Genomic DNA, 23129 nt, shown 5'->3' on the forward strand with positions numbered 1-23129 from the left:
TTTTATCAAATATTTAATGGATTGCCTTTTCAATTGTTGACTATTTCCTTTGATCTTTCTAATTTGAGAGAAAAAGCTTTCAATTTTTCACTGTTGAATATGATGTCATTATATTTAACATTATATTATATATTATTATATATTATATATATTATATTCAACATATATTGTCATATATGACCTATATTATGTTACATTGAGGTACGTTTCTTCTTTACCCAATTTATTGAGAATTTTTATCATGAAAGGATGCTAAATTTTGTCTGCAAATGCTTTTCCTGCATCTATTGAGATGATCATATAATTTTTATTCTTTATTCTGTCAATGTGGTATATCACATTTATTGATTTGTGTATGTTGAACTATTCTTGCATCCCATGGATAAATTCTACTTGATCATGGTGTTGTATTGTTCTTTTAATGTACTGTTGAATTCTGTTTGCTAATTTTTTGTTGATGATTTTTATATCTATGTTTATCAAGGATATTGGCCTATAATTTTCTTTTCTTGTAGTGTCCTTATCTGGCTTTGGCATTAGGGTAACACTCACCTTGTAAAATGAGTTTGGAAAAATCTACCCTATTTAAATGTTTTGAACAGTCTGTGAAGGATTATCATTAATGATTCTTTAAATGTTTGGGAGAATTCACCAGTGAAGCGATCTGGTCTTGGGCTTTTCTTGTTGGGAGGGCTTTGATTACTGATTCAATCTCCTTATTCATTATTGGTCTGTTCAGATTTTCTATTTCTTCATGATTCTTGATTGGTTCTATGTTTCTAGGAATTTACCTATTGCTTCTAGGTATCCACTTTGATGGTGTACAATGGTTCATAGTAGTCTTTTAGGATTCTTTGTATTTGCATGGTAGCCGTTGTAATGTCATTTCTTTCATTTATAATTTTACTTATTTAAGTTCTCTCCTTTGTTTTCTTGGTTAGTCTAACTGAAGGTTTGCCAATTTTGTTTATCTTTTCAAAAAAACCAACTGTTAATTTTGTTGATCTTTTCTATTGTTTTTCTATTTTACATTGTATTTCTTTCTGCTCTGGTCTTTGTTATTTTCTTCCTTCTGACAACTCTGAACTTAGATTGTTCTTTTTCTAGTTCCTTGATGTATAAAGTTAGTTAATTTGAGATTTTTTTTCTCAATGCAGATATTTATAACCGTAAACTTTCCTATCAGAATTGCTTGTGCTGCATCTCATATGTTTTCAGATGTTGTGTTTCCAGTATCATTTGTTTTAGGATTTTAAAAAATTTCTTTTTTGATTTCCTCTTTCACCCATTGGTTGTTCAGGAGTTTTTTTTTTTTTTAATTTCCATATATTTGTGCATTTTTCAATTTTCCTCATAATATTGATTTCCAGTTTTATACCATTGTGGTCAGAAAAGATATTTGATATGATTTCAATATTCTTAAATTTTTTAAGACTTATTTTGTGGCCTAACACATGCTATATCCTGGAGAATGTTCTGTGTGTGCTTGAGACGAATGCGTATTTTGCTGCTGCTGAATAGAATGTTCTATATATGTCTGTTAGGTCCATTTGGTCTATAGTATTGTTCACATATGCTGGTTCCTTACTGGTTTTCTGTCTGGATGACCTATCCGTGGTTGAAAGTGGAGTATTAAAGTCCTCTACTATTATTGTATTTCTGCTTATTTCTCTTTTCAGTTCTTTTAATGTTTACTTTATGTATTTAGCTGCTCCAGTGTTGGGTGCATAAATATTTATAATTGTTATATCTTCTTGATGAATTGACTGTTTTTTAATTATATAATGACCCTTTTGTCTCTAGTGACAGTTTTTGCCTTAAAGTCTCTTTTGTCTGGTGTAAGAATGAGCCCCTCCTGGTCACTTTTGGTACCATTTTCATGGAATATCTCTTTCTAACCCTTCACTTTCAGCCTTTGGGTGTCCTTACAGCTACTGTGAATCTCTTGTAGGTAGCGTATCATTGTATTCTGTTTTGTTTTGTTTTTATAATCCATTCAGCCACTCTGCATCTTTTGATTGGAGAATTTAATTCACTTAATTTTAAAGTAATTTTGTTAAGTAATGATTTGCCATTACTTTAATAGTTTTCTGACTGTTTTGTAGGGTGTTTTTTCTTTTTATTGTTCCTTTCTTCCTCTCTTGTTGTCTTTCTTTGTGATTTGATGACTTTTTTAGTGGTATACTTTGATTCCTTTTTCTTAATGTTTTGTGTATTTAATATAGGTTTTTCTAAAACTGGTCTTATCAACATCACAAGTTACTTCTACTTTTCTGCCTCCAGTGGTGATTTTAGAGTCTCATTTTACTTGACAGGTAGTTGATTACTTTCTTTTCCTTAAATACTTAACTTCACTTGGCTGGAACACATCCTTTTCTGGAGTTCTTTATACATTCCTGGTTACTCTTTTTTGTTCCTTTCTTGCTGGTTTCTCCTAATATATCTGACTTCTAAAAGTTGCAATCTCCTGGGGCTCAGTTTCTGGAATGCTTCTTTCTCCTTTGTTGATCTCATTTAATCCCAAGGCTTTAAGTGACACCTATATGGTAATGTTTCTAAAATTTAGACCTCTCTATAGGACATCTCCCTAAATCTAGACTTGAATTTGGGCCTAGTCATGTGACTTACTTGGGTCAATAGAAAGTTAGCAAATATGACTGATAGAGTTTGGACATGTTGTCCCCCTAAACCCATGTGGAAATCTGATCCCACTGTGGCAGTGTTGGGAGCTGTTTGAGTCATGAGTGCAGATCACTTATAAATGGATCAATACTCTTCCTGGTGGGTGGGGTTAGTGAGTGAGTTCTTGCTCTGTTAGTTCCCACAAGAGCTGGTTGTTTAAAAGACCCTGTCACCTCTGCCCCCCCACCCCTTGCCTCCTCTCACCATGTGATCTGCCAGCTGCCTGCTGCTTTCCACCATAAGTAGAAACAGCCTGAGGCCCATGCCATCTGCAACCCTTTCAGAATCATAAGCCAAATAAACCTCTGTTCTTTATAAATTACCCAGTATCAGGGATTCTGTTACAGCAACACAAAACAGACTTATACAATGACATAAGTGAACATTTAAAAATTACTTTGCATTGTGTTCTGCATTTTAAATCCTATGATCCACAATATGTATAAACCTAAGATAGTCTTCTGGAAAGGCAATATAGAGGAGAACTGAAACATTCTAGCTGTTAGCCTGCCAATGCCTGAGATTGAGTGAGTAATTTTAGATGGTTTAGCATTTATTGAGCCACCAGATGACTAAAGTCACATGAATAATGCAGCCTAAGACCAATAGAAGAAGTGCCTAGCTATACCTAGCCCAAGCTGCTAATCCGTAGAATTGTGAGAAAATGATTGTTTTAAGCCACTAGATTTCAGGGTGGTTAATTATGTACCTAGAATTTTCTCCAGTTATGTAGTTCAAACAATATTTTAGCAAACTGACTATCTATCTCATTCCTAGGTACTTTATGATTCATTAGCCGATGTCATAGATCCTTGTGGGTAAAAATATTTCTAATGTTGCTCTGGTTCTGTAGTCAGTTATGGTAATTGCTGTCACCTGTCTTTCATGATTAAGTACTATCATCTAATTTTGCCTAATCTAGGATCATATTGTAATGACTGAGATAACTTCAATGGCTAAATCTCTCACTGTCATTCTCAGCCACTTTCCCTCATTAATTCATGTGTTAATGTTATATTTAATTTTGGGAGCATTCTCTGGGCCTTTTCAGGGAAGAAAGAGACCAAGTGAGTTGGAACAGACTTTGCATTTGTCTCCTTGGGGCATACTGGGATCCAATCTCAGTGGTGGTTCTAGACTCAATTTATTATTGTACATAATAAATCTTCTACATTCCTATCTCTCAGCCTTTGGAAACAAATTTCTGGCATCTCATTGAACTGAAGTGCATAGTTCAGTGGGTTTTAGTACAAATTTTAGAACATTTTCATCACCCACAAAGAAACCTCATACCCATTAGCAGTCACTAACCAGTCTTCCCAGACTTAGGCAACCACAAATCTACTTTCTGTCTGTATAGATTTGCCTATTCTGGAAATTCATATAAGTAGTCATACAACATATGGTCCTGTGTTACTGGCTTCTTTCACTCATCATAATGTTCTCAAGTTTCATCTATGCTGTAGCATGTATCAGAACTATGTTTTTATGGCAAAATAATATTCCATTATATGGATATACCACATTTTATTTATCCCTTTATTAGTTGATGGACATTTAGGTTGTTTACACTTTTTTTTGGCTATTATGAATAATGCTGCTATGAACATTCATGCATAAATTTTAGTGTGGACATATTTTCAATTGTCTTAGTATATATTTCAGAGTGAAATTACTGGGTCTTATGGTAACATTATATCTACCTTTTTGAGGAACTGCCAGGCTGTTTTCCAAAGTTTCTGCACCATTTTACATTCCCACCAGCAATGTGTGTATGAGGGTTCCAATTTCTCCACATCATATCCAACAATTTTTATTGTCTGTCTTTTTGATTATAACCACCTTAGTGGGTGTGAAGTAGTATCTAATCGGATTTTGGTTTTCATTTCCTTAATGACTAATGATGTTGAACATCTTTCATGCATTTATTGTCCATTTGTAAATCTTTTTTAGAGAAAAGTTTATTCAGAAACCATTGTTTTCATTGGGTCCCCATTTGTGTTTTTATTATTGAGTTATAAGAGTTCTTTATATATTCTAGATACAAGCTCTTTATCAGTTATGTGATTTGCACATATTCTCCTATTCTGTAGATTGCATTTTCTACCTGAATTCTTTTTTTTTTTTTTTAAAGATTCAAACCCAGGTTTAAGTCTACCTGAATTCTTAAAAGCATGGAATATAGTTGATTTTTTCTTCTAATTTAAGACACATTTTCCCCTTGTCTTCTCAGACAATACCATCAACATCCAACACCCTAATTTTCCTCCAAGTTTTTTTTTTTACTTCTTTGTACTCACTGCCAATTTTTTTTTTGAAACTTTAAACATCGTATGATCTCTGGGCTTTGTAATAAGGTATTATTTCTCATATTACATATTCTCTCTAGGTGTACTCATCCATGTCCAAGCCTTCAAATTTTTGCTTCTATCTTGGATGCTCTTCTGAGTCCCAACTTATAGCCAAATGCATTCTCTGCATTTCTACTTGGATGACTCATAGAAATTTCAAAATCAGCACATCCAAAATCAAATTCTTAGTCTTCGATCATATACTTGCTTCTTCATTAGTGCTGTCATCTTTGCCATTTTAATAGCTGTGGGAACTTAGATAAGTCCCTTAATGTCCTTGTCTCATCAGTCCTTATCAATAAAATGTAGAAAGTAATAGCTCATATCTCCCAAATTTTCATGATGATTCAGTGAGTTAATATATGGAGGGTGCTTAAAATAGTACCTGGTACATAATAAGCAGTGCATAATTGATAGATATTATTATCTCACTAATAACCATCAACTCATTTGTACTCACCTGAAATCTGGTTGTTATGCTTGCCTCCCTCCATCACTAATCTAATCAATCATTAATGTCACACATAATACCTTCTGGAACCAGTCTGATTCTCTCTGCCTTTACTGCCACTATGCTGGTCAAAATTACTATAATTTTCTGCACCACTGAAATAACTTCCCAATTTGTGTCTTAGTGTTCACTTGTACCCTTTTCCAAGCCATTCTCTACCCAACTTCTACAGCAGCACTTCTAAAACTTGATTAATACATATACCACATTTAAAGAAAAGGAACTCTCAAGGGACACAGTTTGAACTTTATTGCCTTAAGAGTTTTAATCTATGAAAATCTAAGTTTTGAATTTTCTTTGCAACAGAGATATGTTGTTATTGCACTGATATTTTTAAAAAATATTTAAAATCTTCATTCTTGATTAAAACTTTGAAGGCTTCCACTGCATTTTGAATAAAACGCCAGACTTTAAAGGTGATCTCTAAGAGCCTATACCTTCTGGCCTTTTTCTACCTCTCAAGTGTTATTTCACTGTCTTGTACATTATGCTCCAGCTTCTCTTTTTCAGTTCCTCTAATGTGCCAAGTTCCTTCCTGCCATAGGGCTTTTGCATGTGTGCTTTTCCTCTCTTGAGTTCTTGCTCTCAGATGGTGCTGCTTCCTGCCCTCAAATGGTCCACCCATCCTTTAGCTGAAATGCTATTACCTCAGGGATCTCTCTCTGCACTGCAGACTTGATTTACCTAATTTATCCTTATGCTTGGGAAAGAGCTATTTTTTATTCTTCCTTCTAGATGTAGCTGCTTTCTATTGTGTAACTCTCCACTCCATTTACCCTACCTGGGAAAGAAGACTTCTTTACTTGAGGTTTCAACTTGCTCTTCCACATCCCATGCCAATCGCCTGCTCATAAACCAGCCACCTGCCTCATGTCATGTTTTTTTGTCTCCTGTGTGATCGTTTTTAAGTTGAAGCTGTTGCCCTTGTTTCTAGCCTGGCAATTCATGATTTTAATTTCATGAATTTATTTCCACAAAACTGGTTGTGCTGATGATCAAGAGCCAGGCTGAGTGATTTCCTTTCTTTTCCTTTTAATTAATTAATTAATTAATTAATTAATTAATTAATTAATTAATTAATTATTGAGGCATAGTTGATTGAACATATCTGTGAGGTACAGCATTGAATATCAATACCCGTGTGCAATGTGTGATGATCAAATCAGGGTAATTAGTGTATTCTTTATTATATAATGTAATCAATTTTCATGGCCCAATTCTTCTTCTCGCATCCCCCTTTCCCACCTCTGGTAACCTCAATTCTGTTTTCTTCTCTTAGAAGTTTAATGTATTATTGTGATTCTTGTATCTTTCTTTTTAAATTAATTTATTAATTTTGTATTAGCTCCCACATATAAGTGAGGACATGTGGTATTTCTCTTTCTGTGCCTGGCTTATTTCACTTAACACAATTTTCTCTACATAATTTTATCCATGTTGCTGTGAATGGCAGTATTACATTACTTTTTATGGCACAGTAGTATTCCATTGCATAAATATGCCACATTTTTCTTATCCAGTCATCTGACAGTGGACATTTAGGTTGGTTCCAACTCTTGGCTATTGTAAATGCAGTAAACCTGGTAGCATAGGTGTCCCTTCGACATGATGATTTCCATTCTTTGGGTGTATACTCAGAAGTGGGATTGCTGGGTTATATGGCAATTCTATTTGTAGTTGTTTGAAGAACCTCCATACCATTTTCCATGTGGCTGCACCATTTTACAGTCCCATCAACAATGTAGGAGTGTTCCCCTTTCTCTGCATCCTCGCCAGTTCTTGTTATTCTGTCTTTTTGATAATAGCCAGTCTAACTGGAGTGAATGATATCTCAATGTGGTCTTGATTTGCATTTCCTGGATGCTGAGTAACATTGGTATTTTTTCACATGTTTGTTGGCCATTGTGTATCTTCCTTTGAAAAATGCTTATTCGGCTTCTTTGTCAAGTTTGAAATAGGGTTACTTGTTTTTTATTGTTAAGTTGTTTGAGTTCCTTGTATATTCTGGATATTAATCAGGTGCATAGTTTGCAAATATTCTCTCCCACTCTGTAGGTTGTCTTTTCACTCTGTTAATTGTTTCTTTTGCTGTGCAGAAGCTTTTTAGTTTGATATGATCCCATTTGTTTATTATTCTTTTTGTTTCCTGTGCTTTGGGGGTCATATTCATAAAGTCTTTGCCCAATCCTACTTCCTGAAGTGTTTTCCCTATGTTTTCTTTTAGGAGTTTTATAGTTTCAGGACATGTATTTAATTCTTTAATCCATTTTGAGCTGATGTTGGCATATGACAAGAGGTACAGGTCAAGTTTCATTCTTCTACATATGGATGTACAATTTTCCCAGCACCATTTATCAAAGAGGCAGTCTTTTCCCAAATGTATGTTCTTGGTGCCTTTGTCGAAGATCAGTTGGCTGTAGGTATATGGGTTGACTTCTGGGTTCTTTGTTCTGTTTCGCTGGTCCATGTGTCTGTTTTTATGCCAGCACCATGCTGCTTTGGTTACTATTGCTTTGTAGTATAATTTGAAGTCGGGTAGTGTTATGCCTCTGGCTTTATTTATTTATTTTGCTTAGGATTGCTTTGGCTATTTGGGGTCTTTTGTTAGGATTTTTTTTCTATTTATGTGAAGAATGTCATTGGTAATTTGATGTGGAGTGTGTTGAGTGTGTTGAATCTATACATCACTTTGGGTAGTATGGACATTTTAAAATACTAATTCTTCCAATCCAAGGGCATGGAATATCTTTCTATCTTTTTGTGTCCTTTCATTTCTTTCAACAGTGATTCGTAATTCTCATTGTAGAGATCATTCACATCTTTGGTTAACTTTATTTGTAGGTATTTTATTTTTTTGATAACTACTGTAAATGGGCTAGTTTTCTTGATTTCTTTTTCTGCTACTTTATTGTTGGAATATAAAAATGCTGGTGATATTTGTGTGTTAATTTTGTATCCTGCAACTTTGCTGAAATCGTTGAGCAACTCAGAAGTTTTTTTGTAGAGTCTTTAGGCTTTTCTATATCTAGGATCATGTCATCTGCAAACAGGGACTTCATCTTTTCCAGTCTGGATGCCCTTTATTTCTTTCTCTTGCCTGATTGCTCTGGCCCTGTCAGGAGGATGTGACTAAGGGAGTGGCATATCATTAGATCTCAAATCAACCCTTTGAATTTATAACAGAATAATATGGTTGGGATAGATCTAAATAGACATCCTGTTCACTTGCCCTTCTCAGCTCTCTATGCTTCTGGTAGGTTTCAATTTCTACTTACTCTTTTCCAAGTAAGCTTACAGGCCACAGTACTGCATATAACTTGGACCAGCTTTCAAAAGTTGATTATTAAATAGCTATAGAAAACAAGATTGGCAATAACCTTACTCCCTTCCTGGTAACTCAGACCAGCAGCTTAGAATTAAATTAATTAAATTTATATTAGCTAAATTATAGATACAATAAATACAGGGATACAATAAAGTGTGTCAAGTTTTATTCATGAATTTGCGATCGACCACATTAAAAGTTAAAAACGCTGATGGCCTCTTCTCAAAGGCATCATGAAGGGGATTACGATAGATTAAAATGAATTAAAAACACACAAATATATAAAAATGAAATACCATATCACATCATTAAACTGGGTTCCTTTATGTTGCTGCTGAATGTTCAAGGACATGAGCTTCTAAAATTTGAAGATGAAAGAATGGTCCAAATGTCTTTGAAGTGAGTGATTGCGTGGCCCATAAAAAGGTCTTGACTGTGGGAAAAGAAAGTTCATAAGCAGCTGATATATGGTATTTATAAGACTCAAGTTTTAGGGATATTGTTCAAAAGAGGGGGAGGACTCTCTGTGAGCTCACACCTGTGGAAATTGAACCAGTTAAAATACACCAGGCTAATTTCAGGATATAATTTTTTAAAAAATAATTCCCAGATATGAGCTACATTGCGGATAGTCTTGGGATAGTCCAAATTTTAAGAATAGAAGCAACATAGATCCTGTCTCCTAAAAATTATAGAAAAAGAAAAAAATCAAAGCAGTCCTGTATGTTTGAAAAAAATTTTTTGAAATGGACTCAGTGGTATAATCCATACGATTTAGCCTGTACGTTTCCTTCAAAGGCCCCTCCCCAACCTTAAAACATTTGGTCTCTTTGTGAAAAATGAGATGTTTGAAACTGGCCACTCCTGGACATATTGACCCCTCCTTCCATTACAGTTATGGGTTTTGGACTCAGATGTTCAGTTCTGAACTCTGTAAAATGAGATTCTTACTGCTAAGGAAAAACATCCTAGGGTGAGGAGAAAGTTATGAGACTGGTGAATGTCCGGTCTTGCTTATGTTAGTACCAAATACGGAGTGATACGAGCTACAAGAGGGGACTCCATATACTCCCGTTTGTACACCCCCACTACTGAGTTGTATGTCATCCAGGCCTCAGCGGGGGGTTTATACGTACCTGGTTTTTTACTTGCCCCTAATACATTTTTTTGGTCATAAAATACCTGATTGGGTACATTAAATATTGGCCTTTGTAGGTATCCTTACCCAGTTATCTCTGAAGTGAGCATAGTCACATCTCACACAGAATCTGTACTGTATCAAGAACTAGTGTTGAGGTTCCGAAAGGGGAACGGTGTACATGCTGCTCAACAGGGCGTTGTTAGAAGACTCATCAGGTAAGACATAGGAGCTTTCAAAGAAAAAAAAAAAAGGAATTATAAAGCATTACAAAGGCTTCAGAGTTGTCATTCCTGGGATTGAACTTTGGGCTCAGGTACTACCAGGCCTTGCTTTAACAGCCATAACTTTTTATTTTGTTCAACACTCTCACCGAATCCCCCACTGTGAGATAATAAGTTATGGACACAGAAACTGTTCTCTGTTGAATTAAAAAAAAAAAAATTCAAGCAAAACTATCTTTAGAAAAACTTCCACAGTGTGTTGTAGTAATTATTGCTGGAAGATAATTAGTCTCGGGCATGAAATTCCTAGAATCTCTTGAAGTTTATTTACTAGGTTGCCAAGAGTTACTGAAGTCCTATTACTTTTGTTCCAAAGACTATGTCAGTCAGGGTCCAGTCAGGTTGGAAGATAAGAGACCAGAGCTTATCAACCAGCACAGAACGGGAGAGCATAGTGATGTAAAATAGTTGTTTGAGCTATTTTGCCTAGAATTAAACCTGGGACTTTCTAGCTGTGTGAAGTTGATGAATCATTTAATGTGTATGTGCCTAAGTTTCTAAGTCATTAAATATGGATAATATTAGTGACTTGTGCATAGGGTTGATAATGAGGATTAAAATGCCTGAAGCTCATGTAAACTTGTGGTTATCACATAATAAAAGTTCAATAAATGAGGTTATTGTTATTAGCAAGGGCCAAGCAGCACTTTTGCTCAAAAGTTGTTGCCTAGCAGAATCTATGCTTAGCAAACATTCTAATCTCTTCTCCTTATTTAATTACAATTTCCTTATAAGGAATTATATACTTACTGCTTAAACTAGAGAATTTTATTTTTTCATTTTGTTTAATGGAGTGTTTTAATTTTTTAAGTTTCCAGAGAAGAAAGATTTATTTTTGGTCCACTCTCCAGGAGTGGAAACTATAGGAGGAGCAGTTTTATCTTCTCCAGGCCTTCTCCCTTAATTCTCTTCAGTGTAACAGGAAAGCATTATTTCGTAGTGAATTTGGGTGAAGGAACTGATCACTTTTAGTTCAGTCTCCCTGAATTTTTGGAGACAGACTTTCTTCAGAGGGCCACATTCTGGTCTGCTCTGTGGCCAGAAGGTCAGCTTACTAGGCAGGCTTTTTGCACTCAAGGAAGACTTGTAATTATCCAATTCTTCTTGTTCCTGGGTCAACAAATTTATTTCACGGTGGGCTTGTAGGAGGAGTTCTAGCTGTGGATCTAAAGCGTCATTTGCCTATCGGCTTTATTAGAAATAAGCTATATCTTCTATGCAATTTATTACCTAATTGATTTCAAATTCAGGAGGGGAAATGAATTGTTATTTATTTAACAAACCCCAACTCTTCTGTACAACTCAGAGCCTTTTGAATTGTGGAGTCAAAGCCAACCCGCAAACTTCTACAGAAACCTCTGTAGACACTGTGTGTCAAATGTCGGTGTCATGAATTAGGGTTGACAGCATGTCCTCACAATCTGCAGGAGAGTAGATAGAAAGAATCAAGGGTATAGAATAAAGAGGCAAGGTCCACTCCTGACTTTGTAATTTTGGGTAACTCATTTGGTCTGAGTTTTGACCTCTGAATAGTGGACTGCAGTAGAAATTAAATAACATGGGCAGACGATGTAAGGTTGAGAACCTATAAAAAGTCATGATTTTCAGTGTCTCTGGCTAAGAGATGATACATTTCAGCAAAAAGCTATTGGTATTTAAGGAAGAAGCCAATGGATATTTTTGACTGACCTGGGAACCATACAATTCAAACGAAGTTCAGCAGAAATTAATTGATTCCTTGGTGTGTAGGTAAGCCAGGATTGAATGACAACTCTATCATGGAAAACCTGGTGGGAAAAGAGACTTTTGAAATGCACGTTCATTTGCCACACATATTTTAGTATGTCCAAATAAAAAACTGGCTACTCCAGTATCTCTAGAGATCAGATATTTACTCCAACTAAGGTGATTATAGTTCTCTCTGGCAAAGCAGAAGCACTTAGCTTAATCAGGAAATAGAACAAAAACACATGGCATATAATTTTTGAATAGAATTGGCAGCTAAGGGTCAGTTGACCTTGAAGGTTTTTCATTAGCCTCCTCAGATCAGAATTCTAGGGAAAAAAATTTTCAGAGCTACTTAGGGGAAAAATTGTTCTACAAGAAAAGGGTTTAAAATGCAAGACAATAAAATACTTTAATTTGAAATACTTTATGATATCTCTCAGTTGAAATATACTTTCTCTTTACTTCTGTTTTCCAAGTCTCTGAAAACATTAGCCAAAAGGAAGATAGCTAATTAGTATTGTATGTTTGTGCTAATCAGTTGTGTTTTCTTAACAGAAAATATGTACTCCCCATAGAGAGCATTTGAAATGTATTTGGTGCTCAAGAAATGAGATGCAGTATATCTATGATCATATCATCGTGGGCTCGATTCTGTAAGTATTTGATTGTATTTCCACCTGAGCCTTCTGTTGTTTGCATTATTGAGATCACACTATTATGTATATTTTCTTTTTTCCAACTTCAATAGAGAGATTCCAATGTCATTAATTATTGCATAAATTTATTAGCTACATAATATCCTACAAGACAAATGGCTCATATGTTTCCTGGGGTCTAAATAAATTATCTCATTCAGCTATTTAAATCAAGAGGTAAGACAGAAGAAAGGCAATTTAAAAAATATGGAATGCCCTCATCTGGATTGTATAGCAATGACATCAGAGTTTAAGCTGTTTCAGTTTTAATGATTCTAAGCTCCTTAGAGAAAGGCTGCTTAGAATACCGAGGTAGGAGAGAAGGCAAGTGTGATGATTGAGACCATCCTTGTTTCTCATCTTGAGACCATGTTTCTCATCCTTGACACTATTGGCATTTTACGCTAGATAATTCTTTGTTGTGAGGGGCTGTTCTGTGCCCTGTAGGGTGTTAGGCAGCATTTCTGGTCTCTACTCACTAAAGGCCAGTGGCATCCTCCCACTAGTACTGACAACTAAAATTGCCTCCAGACATCGTCAAATGTTCCCTAGGTGGCAAAATCATCCCCACTTGATAACCACTGGGTTATGCTGTTGCCAAAAGCTCTAGGAGTGACAGTTGCTTTTAACCACTAAAAGTGCCTCCAAATGCCTTTGGATTTCTTCATGGCAGATGTTTGAAGGATATGTGAGTCATAAACACCTTGCTGGGGTGGACACAGGGCTGGTGGAATTGTATGTTCTGGGCAAGCATAAACTGTGCTCTCAGGCCATGATACTTATGGGTCAGTGGAGAGGACTCACTGAAAGAACATCATGTCAACATATCCAAGGTTTCCCTTACTTGTGACTTGAAGGGCAGATCGATGGCAGAACATATTTAGCCCCGTGTATAAAGCAGCACAAATTAACACAAGGTAAATTGGATATGTTACGCTCACTTTGGGTGCAGTAGAAACCTACTGTATTGAAACCTTCCCCAAGCTCTTCTTACTCTGATGTTGAAATACTATGAGTATATTTTCAATCATCTTTGTGATATAGAGAACAAGTAAAGTCCATTTCTGAGCAAGAAATAGACATCTCAGAACCTTCTTTTCTTTGAACTCCCTGGGGTAATTTCTTTTTACCATTGTTGTACATTCTATCCTACTTATCCCAGAGTCATAATTCAAAACAAAACAAAACAAAACAAAAGGCTTATTAGAACAGGCATCAGCAAACCTGGTTTCTGTCCCTGGCTCTACTGTGTATTAACTTCTTAAGTTTGGTTACATCTCTGGCCTTTGTGCCTTAATTCCTTAATCTACATAAGTGGGGATAACAATAATTTTATTTTGTATTATTTTATATTATTTATAATATATATTTTATATTAATTTTACAAGCATTAGAAAATACGTGGAAATGCTGGATACTCTTTCATGCTATACATGTAATGCATGCTGTATCCCAATAGGTTGTAATCCTCCTGAGAGAAAGGTCTTTGAGTTTCTTATTCACTCTGAATCCTACACAAAGTAGGTCTCTGGTGAATGAATGAATATGGAGAAAAGGTTCTTCATGTTCCTCCTAGGCTTGCACCCAGTCTATGGCACCAATTGGCAATAACAGTAGCATAATATAAGAAGAAGAAACATTAAACAACACTTCAAAGACTTTACAGATGGCAGTAGGTTAAATGATTACTTCTCTTACCTGTGTTTCAATTCCGCAGAGACTAACAGGATAGTCAAACTCAATTTCATCTGGTCTCACTCGAATTGCCTGACAGCCAGTCCCTAGAAACAATTTATCAGGACCTACAAATTCATCTCTGTAAAATAGAGCTCTTTTAGCTATAACACGAAAATTAAGACGGCTGCATTCCACCAACACTGTTAAAACAGGAGAAAAAAAAATCAATTTGCAATTCTATTTCAATGAACTGCTCAAAGTGGGCTGGCCCATTAACTCAGTTTTGGATAGAACAAGGTGCTGATAACACTAAGGTCCAGGGTTCTATACCTTTATCAGCCAGCCACCCCGACCCCCACCCCGCAAAAACTAAAACCACGTCACATGAGGGAAGACTATTTTTAGCTAAAAGAAATGGAGTTTTGTGTAAAAATTATTCCTTTCATAGTACTACTTCCCTCTTTTTACCCTTCTGAAACAGTCCCCCTTCCTCCATGACACTCCCCAAATAGCTAGACTCAGTTGCACTGCATTCAGAATTTTTACTGGAGAAAGAACCATAGTGGCCATCCCTTTAGTAGAGCAGAATAGGTTCCATCTTTATTAGGGCACTCAACGAGTTACTAAGTTCCCCCAAACCTAGTGTCCTTGTAAAACTTGAGCCCTTTGAAAGTAGGTCCTATGCTGTGTGCCTCATGGGAACAGGTGTGCAATACATATGGAGAGAATCGAGTGACTCATGCAGGATCACAGACCTAGTAGACAGCTGGGACTGGAAACCAGGCTTGGCTCACTGCTCTTTGGACTATACTATGTTACCTTCGATTATGAATTCAGAGCGTACAATTTACTCCTGGATTAGACTCCTCTCCTGAGTTTTAGAGGCATCTCTCCAATTTCCTTCTAGATATTCAAGAGGATATTTGAAACAGTTGTCTCAGTAGGCGCATGATCAATACAGAACTTTTACCCTACTCTCATATTTGTTTTATCCTTGTCCAATGTCCAAGCCCAAAGACCCTAGGATTTATTTCTAATTATTTCTTTTCCTTCATACCCATATCTGGTCTACCACTGAGTCTTCTCACTTTTACCTTCAGAATTTATTTACATCTATTCACTTCTTCATGATCAATAGCCTGTCCCAAACTACCACTTCCGGTAGTTTTTCTCCTGGACTACCTCAGTAGCCTTGTGAAGAAGAGCCCCACCTTCAGTTTTGTTCTCCTTCTAGATCAACTGCAAACACGGATGCAGATAAGATCATTTCACCAGCTTGCATACAACTTTCTAATTGCTTCCCATTGCAATTAGTATAAAATCTGAAATTCTAATGGCCTGTAACACTCTTCTCGCCCTGGTCCCCGAATCCCTTTCCAACTAACCTTTCTTGATTTGCTAAGTGCTAGTCCAGAGAGTCTCAACTAGAAGACCCAGTGCTCTAATTTTACAATAGCAATTTTAGTGCATCCTTTATTATTCCTAAATAAAATCCATAGATAACTAATTTACATATATATTTTTAAAAATCACTATAATTCACTAATTATAAAATAAATAAAAGGAAAACAGTTTAAAGTAATATGTATATCAATTGGTAGAGATTCAGGCAGACCTTTTGAAATACCCTGATATGTATGTACTATAGAGTCAGCAAGCTTGAGACTAACGCTAATACAGATAGAGATTTCAAGTACCAGAGTAGCCTTCCATTCAGTGGTGAGATTTTTCCAGAAAGATGAACAACTCAGTAAAGTTCCAAGCAAAACTATGTATGATTTTCCCTTGCTTTGTATATATAACTTGTATAAAAAGACTCTGTGTTATGCAGAATGAATAAGTTCTGGAGCTTTAATGTATGGTGACTATAGTTAATACGGTATCAAATACTTAAAATTTGCTAGGAGAGTAGATCTTAAGTGTTCTCACCACAAAATGTAACTGGGAGATGATGTATAATTATCTTGGTAGTGGTAATCATTTCACAATGTATACTTACATCAAAAATCGTGTTGTATACCTTAAGTACATACATTTGTTATTTGTCAATTATACCTCAATAAAGCTGGGGGAAAAGACTGTTTATATGTAAATGAAAGGTAAGTTTTAGGTTCAGATCATTACAGATTTCCATCTACATGAATGAAGGAAATAGGTGAAATTCATGTGGGACATGGGCAATTCTTTGCTGTAAGTGATTGCTCCTTGAATTTCAGACTGTATAGCATACCTTCCTTCCCTCCAATCTTATTCAGAACAAAGCAGTATAAATTTCCAAAGTGACCCAGGGAGCAGTACCTTTTTGTTTTAATAGGTACTCTCTAGCCATACCCACCTCCTTTTGGTTCATCAAGGTTGCCACCCTCCCAGTTTCTTATACCCAGACTGCTTTTCCTCTGGATTTTTACCTTGCTGACTTTTATTTCATGTCCCAGTTCTACATCACCTTCTCAGAAGACCTTACACTGAGTGTCCTATTCAAGTGGCTTTTCTTTTCCATAGTTATATCCATGTGACATCACCCTATTTATTTCTACCAAAGCCCTTATCGTCTGGAATTATCAGTTATCTACTTTCTGAAGTGTTTTTCTCTCCAATTACAATTGAAGATCCATGTAGGTAGAGGCTGTTTACTGCTCCATTTTTACTGCCAGCAAGTCAAGCACACAGTAGATAAATAGATGAAGAGAGAAATGTGAAATGGAAATTGAGAATTCTGGTACCACCCACTACACCTGTGCTTAAAGCTGGAAGGACAGAAACAGAAGTATAGCGTGGACCTTGCTGGCAGGAAAGGGAGGAAAGCTCTGGCTCAGGTTCTAGCTTCTCGGGAGGAACCTGAAATATCGTGGTGTTTCTAGAGACAGTAATAGAAAGAGCCCATATAAAGCTGCCTGAGTTCACTAGGGCAAGATTCCATACTTAGGGTGAATATAACATATAGGAATTTTACTAACGTTACTCATCATCAGTGAAAAAGCCTAAGGGATACTTGACAATAAGCTCTAATAGCCTCAAATGCCTTTTTTTTTGCTACCAGGTTATACCCTTCTACTGGGAAAAAAAGACAACTGTTTCAATTTATTATTTCGATTTATTACTTTAAAGTTGAACTTTTTAATATCCTTTGGAAATTAAAAAAGCATTCTTTACCTTTCATAGTTGAGAAAAATAGGGACTCAAGGGCTTCTGGTGACCAAGTTTATAATCTGGTCAGGAGTCAACCTGGCCCTCAGGCTGGGGCTCCACCACATCGGGCAACCTGTTCGCAAGAATTCTGTTTAGAATTCTACCTTCTGCAATCCTTCATCTATCTAAAGTAGTTTTATGAGTGATGGCGGCGGGTTGGTGGAAGGCATCAGGTGAGGCTTTGAAATTGACATTATACGCAGTTGAGACCTTGTCAACCCCAATACAACACACACTTAGCACACCATTCTCCTGATTAGGGTTTCCATTGTAAGTAGGAAAAGATAAAAGTTTTGAACATGAGCTATTAAGACCCTGCTCCATCTGGTACCTGCAATAGAAGCAAAGCCAGGCCCTGATACTTAGGATAGTGTGCATTAGGGCAGGGCCAGATGGCTTTGGGGAATGGGCAGAAAGTGTGCTGTTTGTTGTGGGTGTCAGCACAATGGGGATTTCCTCTTTAATTCTCTTTTCTATCTGCCTCACTTCTGAGTCTTGATGCTTCAATCACAAACCAAATACTCTATTTCTAGCTTTCACATGACTTCTATATTTTCCACCAGACCTCAAATAACCACTACCTATCAGAAAGGCTTATTTTAGAGAACACCTTGTGCCAAGGGAATTGTCCTGCTTAACACCCCTTCTGTATCTCAAAACTCTCCACTGCTCTCTCTACCCCTTTCGTTTGCTCAAATAACTTTTTTCAGCCTCTTTATATTTCATTCATCTTGGTCATATTTCAGAAGCTTGGACACAGATTACTACCTCTGAAACACATTTTGCACAGCTCTTTTTTTTTTGGTTTAAGGTAAAAAGGGAGTGTTTTCTGCTTCCCAACACCCAAACTTCCACCTAAGCAAAGACAATATTATCCCCAAGATCTTACTTCAAATAGGACTTCTCCAGGAAACCTCTTCTGTCCCCCTAGGACACCATCAATTCTACTTGTTACTTGCATTCACGATCTATCTTACTTTTCCTCTGAGCATTTAGAACAGTTCATATATCTGCAAGATTTTTAAATTAACGTCTGCCTCCTTTGAGATGGCCACGGCTCTGTGGTCTGCATGGCCTGAAGATGTTGGAAGGTTCTACACCGGAATCTCTCTGGGTGCAGGAGAGAGACCATGCAATGTCAGTGGAGAAACAAGCCATCTGAAGTCCCTCCTGAGTTCTTTGGGGAGCAGTCAGAAACCTGGATCTGAGGGTAGCTTGAGGTCAGTCTTTATAGGATACTGAAAGCCAGTCTTTGCTTCACACAGGGCTGCAAGGAAGTACTGGAGTGTTTTAGAAGGGATTTAATAGAATTGTATCTTAAGAAGATTTATATAGCGATTTTCTGGAGGGGAAGAGAGGCAGTTAGAGGAGGGAGGCCACTTAAGAATGTGTGGTTGAACAATTCAGGTGAAAGAACAGAGGAGGTACCAGCAATAGGAAGAGAAAGAGTCATGTGGAAGAGCAGCTGGCCCAAGGATGAATTAGTGGGAAATTCCAGTAGCTCTAAGTAGGACGAAATGGGAGAAGAGGAGAGACTGAGAAACCTCAGAGAAAATAACAGCGACTTGAGTTCAACACTCCTTCACTCATTTAACAGTATTAACTGGACCCAAGGAGAGAGAAAGCATGCGGCTAATGAGAATTACTGAGTTCCCAAACTTTTAAGGTGGGGCAACAAAATCCTAGCAACCATGACTCATGGTCCTTGAGAAACTACCCCTTTAGGGTACCAGCAGGCAAGGTCCACTCTTATACCTGGCTCTTGCCCAGAACTCATCCAAGTCAGGGAAACAAGTGAAAGCAGCAGTCCTAACACCTCCGAGGCCTTCATTTTGCTGGATCTGGGACTAAGACCTCCTCAGACAACAGGAAGTTAAGAGGAGCTGGGAAGCTTGAAGTGCTTTTATAACAGGGGCCACACTCAGATGTATTCAATTAGCCCAATTCAGAGACAGAGAAAAAACCTGTAACATATTGTCAGCTCCAGCCCCGACCCTTTCTTGATCATTTGGGCAAAGTAAACCAGTGTGTCAAATAAAGCAAATACAGCAAAGCATTGTGTAGTGCCCATAGAACTGTCTGGGACAGTTTCTAGGACCTCTGAAATGTTGGAATAGATGCCTTTCGCAGGCCAGTTTTTGAAACTATATGGGTTGATTTAGGGATTCCCCAAAGCTCTGACCTGATGATGTGCTTCAACATCCACTGCTGGAGCCATTTTCCCCAGTTTATTTTTTATATATTATAAGAATAATATATAATAAATATTATATATTCATTTTATAATATATTACACATGTTACATATTTTATATATTATAATATATTTACTATATATTGCATATAATTATACTACATATAGAATATATATATTTTTTACAAATTGACTTGGGGTGCTAGTAGGGGCTGCACCAGTAGCTGCAGAACTTGCCCAATATTATCAGCCTAGGAAGGAGAAGCCAACAGGGCCAGGAGGTTCAACCTTGACTACTACATTTTGTAAAAATTAACCTTGACAAAGTCCTATTTTAAGTGATTTTTTTGGGAGGGAGGTGGCTGACCGGTAAGAGGATCTGAACCCTTGACCTTGGAGTTCACAACCCTGAGCTCTACCAAGCAGGCAGCCCACCTCGAGTAATTTCTTGATGTCCTCCTTAGGTGTCCTAAGTCCGACCCTTTGATATCTTTTTCTTTTCTAACCAGGTTTTACATATCCCCAGAGATACATCGTGGTGTACCAAGAATGAACTATATAAATATAGTTTTCTAGAGTATATGTGTATAGCACAATATCACAACCAAGATTATAACACTGATGCAGTCAAGATACAGAAGATTTCCATCACCACATGGATCCCTGATAGTGCCCTTTTCGAGTTACGTACATTTTCCTCACACCCCAGCCCTTTCTTAACCCCTAGCAACCACTAATCTGCTCTACATTTCCACTTCATCATTTCAAGAATGTTTTATAAATGGAATCATACAGTATGTTGCCTTTTGGGGTTGTCTTTTTTCACTCAGCATACTTCTCTGGAGATTCATTCAGGATATTCCAGTGAATCAATAATTTGTTCCTTTTATTGCTAAGTAGTATTTCATGCTATAGATTAGTACAGTTTGTTTAACCATTCACTCATTGAATATCTGGATTGTTTCCAGTGTTTTGCTATTACTAATAAAGCTGCTAGGAACATTTGTGTGCAAGTTTCTGTGAGAAAATAAGTTTTCATTTCTCTAAGACATACATCTGGCATATTAGATGCTCAATAGGTATTTGCTGAAGAAATGAGTTAGTGAGATAAAATAGAAAACAAAGTGTACCACACATAGTATTTTCATTCATTTACTAAATAACCTGTGTGTGAGAATTTACCGTTCCATTAAAGGGGTCATTAAATTAATATGTCAAATTTCTGTACAAACACACAAATCTTGTCCTTGGCTCCACAGTTCCTATACTGTGTACTGAGGAGCCCAGAGGCACTTCAGTGAGCTCACAGGACTACCAGGGGATATTTTTAAATGTTCAGAGAAACAGTGATACTTTGACAACTGTCAGGAACTGTGCAAACTACTAGCTCAAGGTGGTCCACAGTTCCAAAATTTAATGGTGCTACATTCCTTTTTATTAGTTCATACCTTTGTACATCTGGGGGTTCAGTGGTTGCTTTGATGAAAATCAATGTGGGAAAGTCAGTGCCGTGGAAAAATCAATGTGGAACAAGAAATGAGGGTGGAGATGTCCAATCTCATTCCAGTATTTGAGAAACTGTGCAGTGTTCAATGGGCAAACACGTTCTATTGGTAAGTAATTGTGGTTATCTAAAGAGTAAAATACAAATATGTTTTTTTGTGTGTGTGCGTGTCTTTTTTTGTGACCAGCCGCACCGCACTCAGCTAGTGAGCACACTGGCCATTCCTATATAGGATCTGAACCCGCGGCGGGAGCGCTGCTGCGCTCCCAGCGCCGCACTCTCCCGAGTGCACCACGGGGTCGGCCCTCAATGTATGTTTTAATGTTTTCAAATGGTTGCTAAGTTGTTAAGGCATAACTACATATTGTTTTTCTCACATAACTACTTAATAAACAAAGATGTTACATATTTCTTTTGACCAAGAAATGCTGTACAACTACTGTACAAAAAACCCCTGCTGAGCCATTAAGAGCACTATGTTAGTGTTTGGGATGTTGTGCTGTAACTAGTCATCTTTCCTATAAATTTTCCAAGGGGAATAATTCTTTTCATAAAAAAACCCCCCAAAAACAAAAAAATTGGCAAAGTAGAAATGGAGCTCTCTAAACGCAAGGCAAGAAGCAGGGAGGATGCACACACAACTAGGAGAATTATGGTCTCTTTAGCGTCTGAATAGGGAAGGCTGGCTGAGACCAAATCCAGAGATTATTGAGGGTAAAACTGAGGTCTTCTGCTTCCCTTTCTCAGGGAGATAGCTCTGTAGGCGAGACCACTGAGTGCCTCAGATGGTGAAGGGATTCTTCTTTTTCTTTTCTTATTTCTTCCTGTTGAAATACATGTATTAATGAGACATAGCTGACATGTTTACTGTTACTAGCCACTTAGCTGAGAGTTAATATGAATCAGTTAGGTGCCTGGGGATCACATTGGATAGAAACAAACAAATGACAGATGGTTAATAGAGAATTACTGGCCCTGCACTGGTCTCACTCAATCTAAGGAAAATGCTTAATGTGTGTTTAGTCTGCTTGCATTGATTATTTTATGAGCTAGGCATGAGTGAGTCTGTTCCAATTATGACTCAAATTCCAGAAGCAATAAGTAAAATGTGACCAAATAAAATTTGAAAAAAAAAATTAAACAAACTGATGGCAAAAATACCAAGGAAAATCAAAGGACAAATTACTGCCTGGGAGGCAGTGACTTGCAAATGACTACATCTTATATTACACATAAAAGGATAATGTCTCTGATATATAAAGGGCTCTAAAACATAAAAAGGAAAATCACTACAGAAATGGACAATGAATAAGATATATAAATGTTCTTAAAATTATGAGATTTTTTAACTTCACCACAGGGACAAACATCACCTGTGATTTATTCTCATCCAAAAGGTTTAACGAGTTTAATTATGAGGAAGTAACCAGATAGATTCTGAATGTCTTTACTCAAGACAACTACCCAAGACTCTTCTAAAAAGATGTTTTCATACAAAACAAAAATGTCAGGAGGTACAACTCAATAAGATGAAAAACAACTCAATAAATATGAGCAAGATATTTCAACAGACACTTCAAAAAAGATATGCAGAAGGCAAAGAAGCACATGAAAAGTTGTGAAACATCATTAATTAATAGGAAAATTTAAACCACAGTGAAAGACCCCTACATATATACTAAAATGGCAAAAATTAAAATGGCCCACAACACCAAATGATGGTGAGGATATGGAGCAACTAGAAATTGCCTTCATTTTTGGTGAGATTCCAAAATGATGCAGTCACTTTGGAAAACAGATTAACAATGTTTTTTTTTTTTTTTTTTTTTTTTTTTTTAAATAATCATACACT

The 23129-nt window shown here is 36.7% G+C and overlaps 1 protein-coding gene across 1 annotated transcript; it reads right to left on the minus strand.

Annotated features, from left to right (window-relative positions):
* Window positions 1-8835: 8835 nt before the first annotated feature.
* Window positions 8836-19411, minus strand: LOC134376654 (oocyte-secreted protein 3-like). Its single transcript, XM_063095139.1, has 6 exons — window positions 19336-19411; window positions 14413-14591; window positions 11981-12078; window positions 10331-10391; window positions 10095-10154; window positions 8836-8895 (listed from the first exon to the last, which is right to left on the minus strand). Exons 1-6 carry the CDS (start codon window positions 19409-19411, stop codon window positions 8836-8838), a joined length of 534 nt encoding a protein of 177 aa, XP_062951209.1.
* Between the last annotated feature and the right edge of the window lie 3718 nt (window positions 19412-23129).

This window comes from Cynocephalus volans, chromosome 4 (genome assembly GCF_027409185.1).
Source record: "Cynocephalus volans isolate mCynVol1 chromosome 4, mCynVol1.pri, whole genome shotgun sequence".
Taxonomy (NCBI): domain Eukaryota; kingdom Metazoa; phylum Chordata; class Mammalia; order Dermoptera; family Cynocephalidae; genus Cynocephalus; species Cynocephalus volans.

What these genes read in the sequence shown, in the direction of transcription:
- LOC134376654 (XM_063095139.1), bottom strand. Translation starts at nt 19,411, where the DNA reads ATGAAGGCCTCGGAGGTGTTAGGACTGCTGCTTTCACTTGTTTCCCTG. An exon ending in GGCTGTTAAAGCAAGGCCTG is followed by an intron (nt 10,155 to 10,330) that starts GTAGTACCTGAG and finishes CCTCAACACTAG; the next exon opens with TTCTTGATACAGTACAGATT. An exon ending in CTCACTTCAGAGATAACTGG is followed by an intron (nt 8,896 to 10,094) that starts GTAAGGATACCT and finishes TGTTTTCTATAG; the next exon opens with CTATTTAATAATCAACTTTT.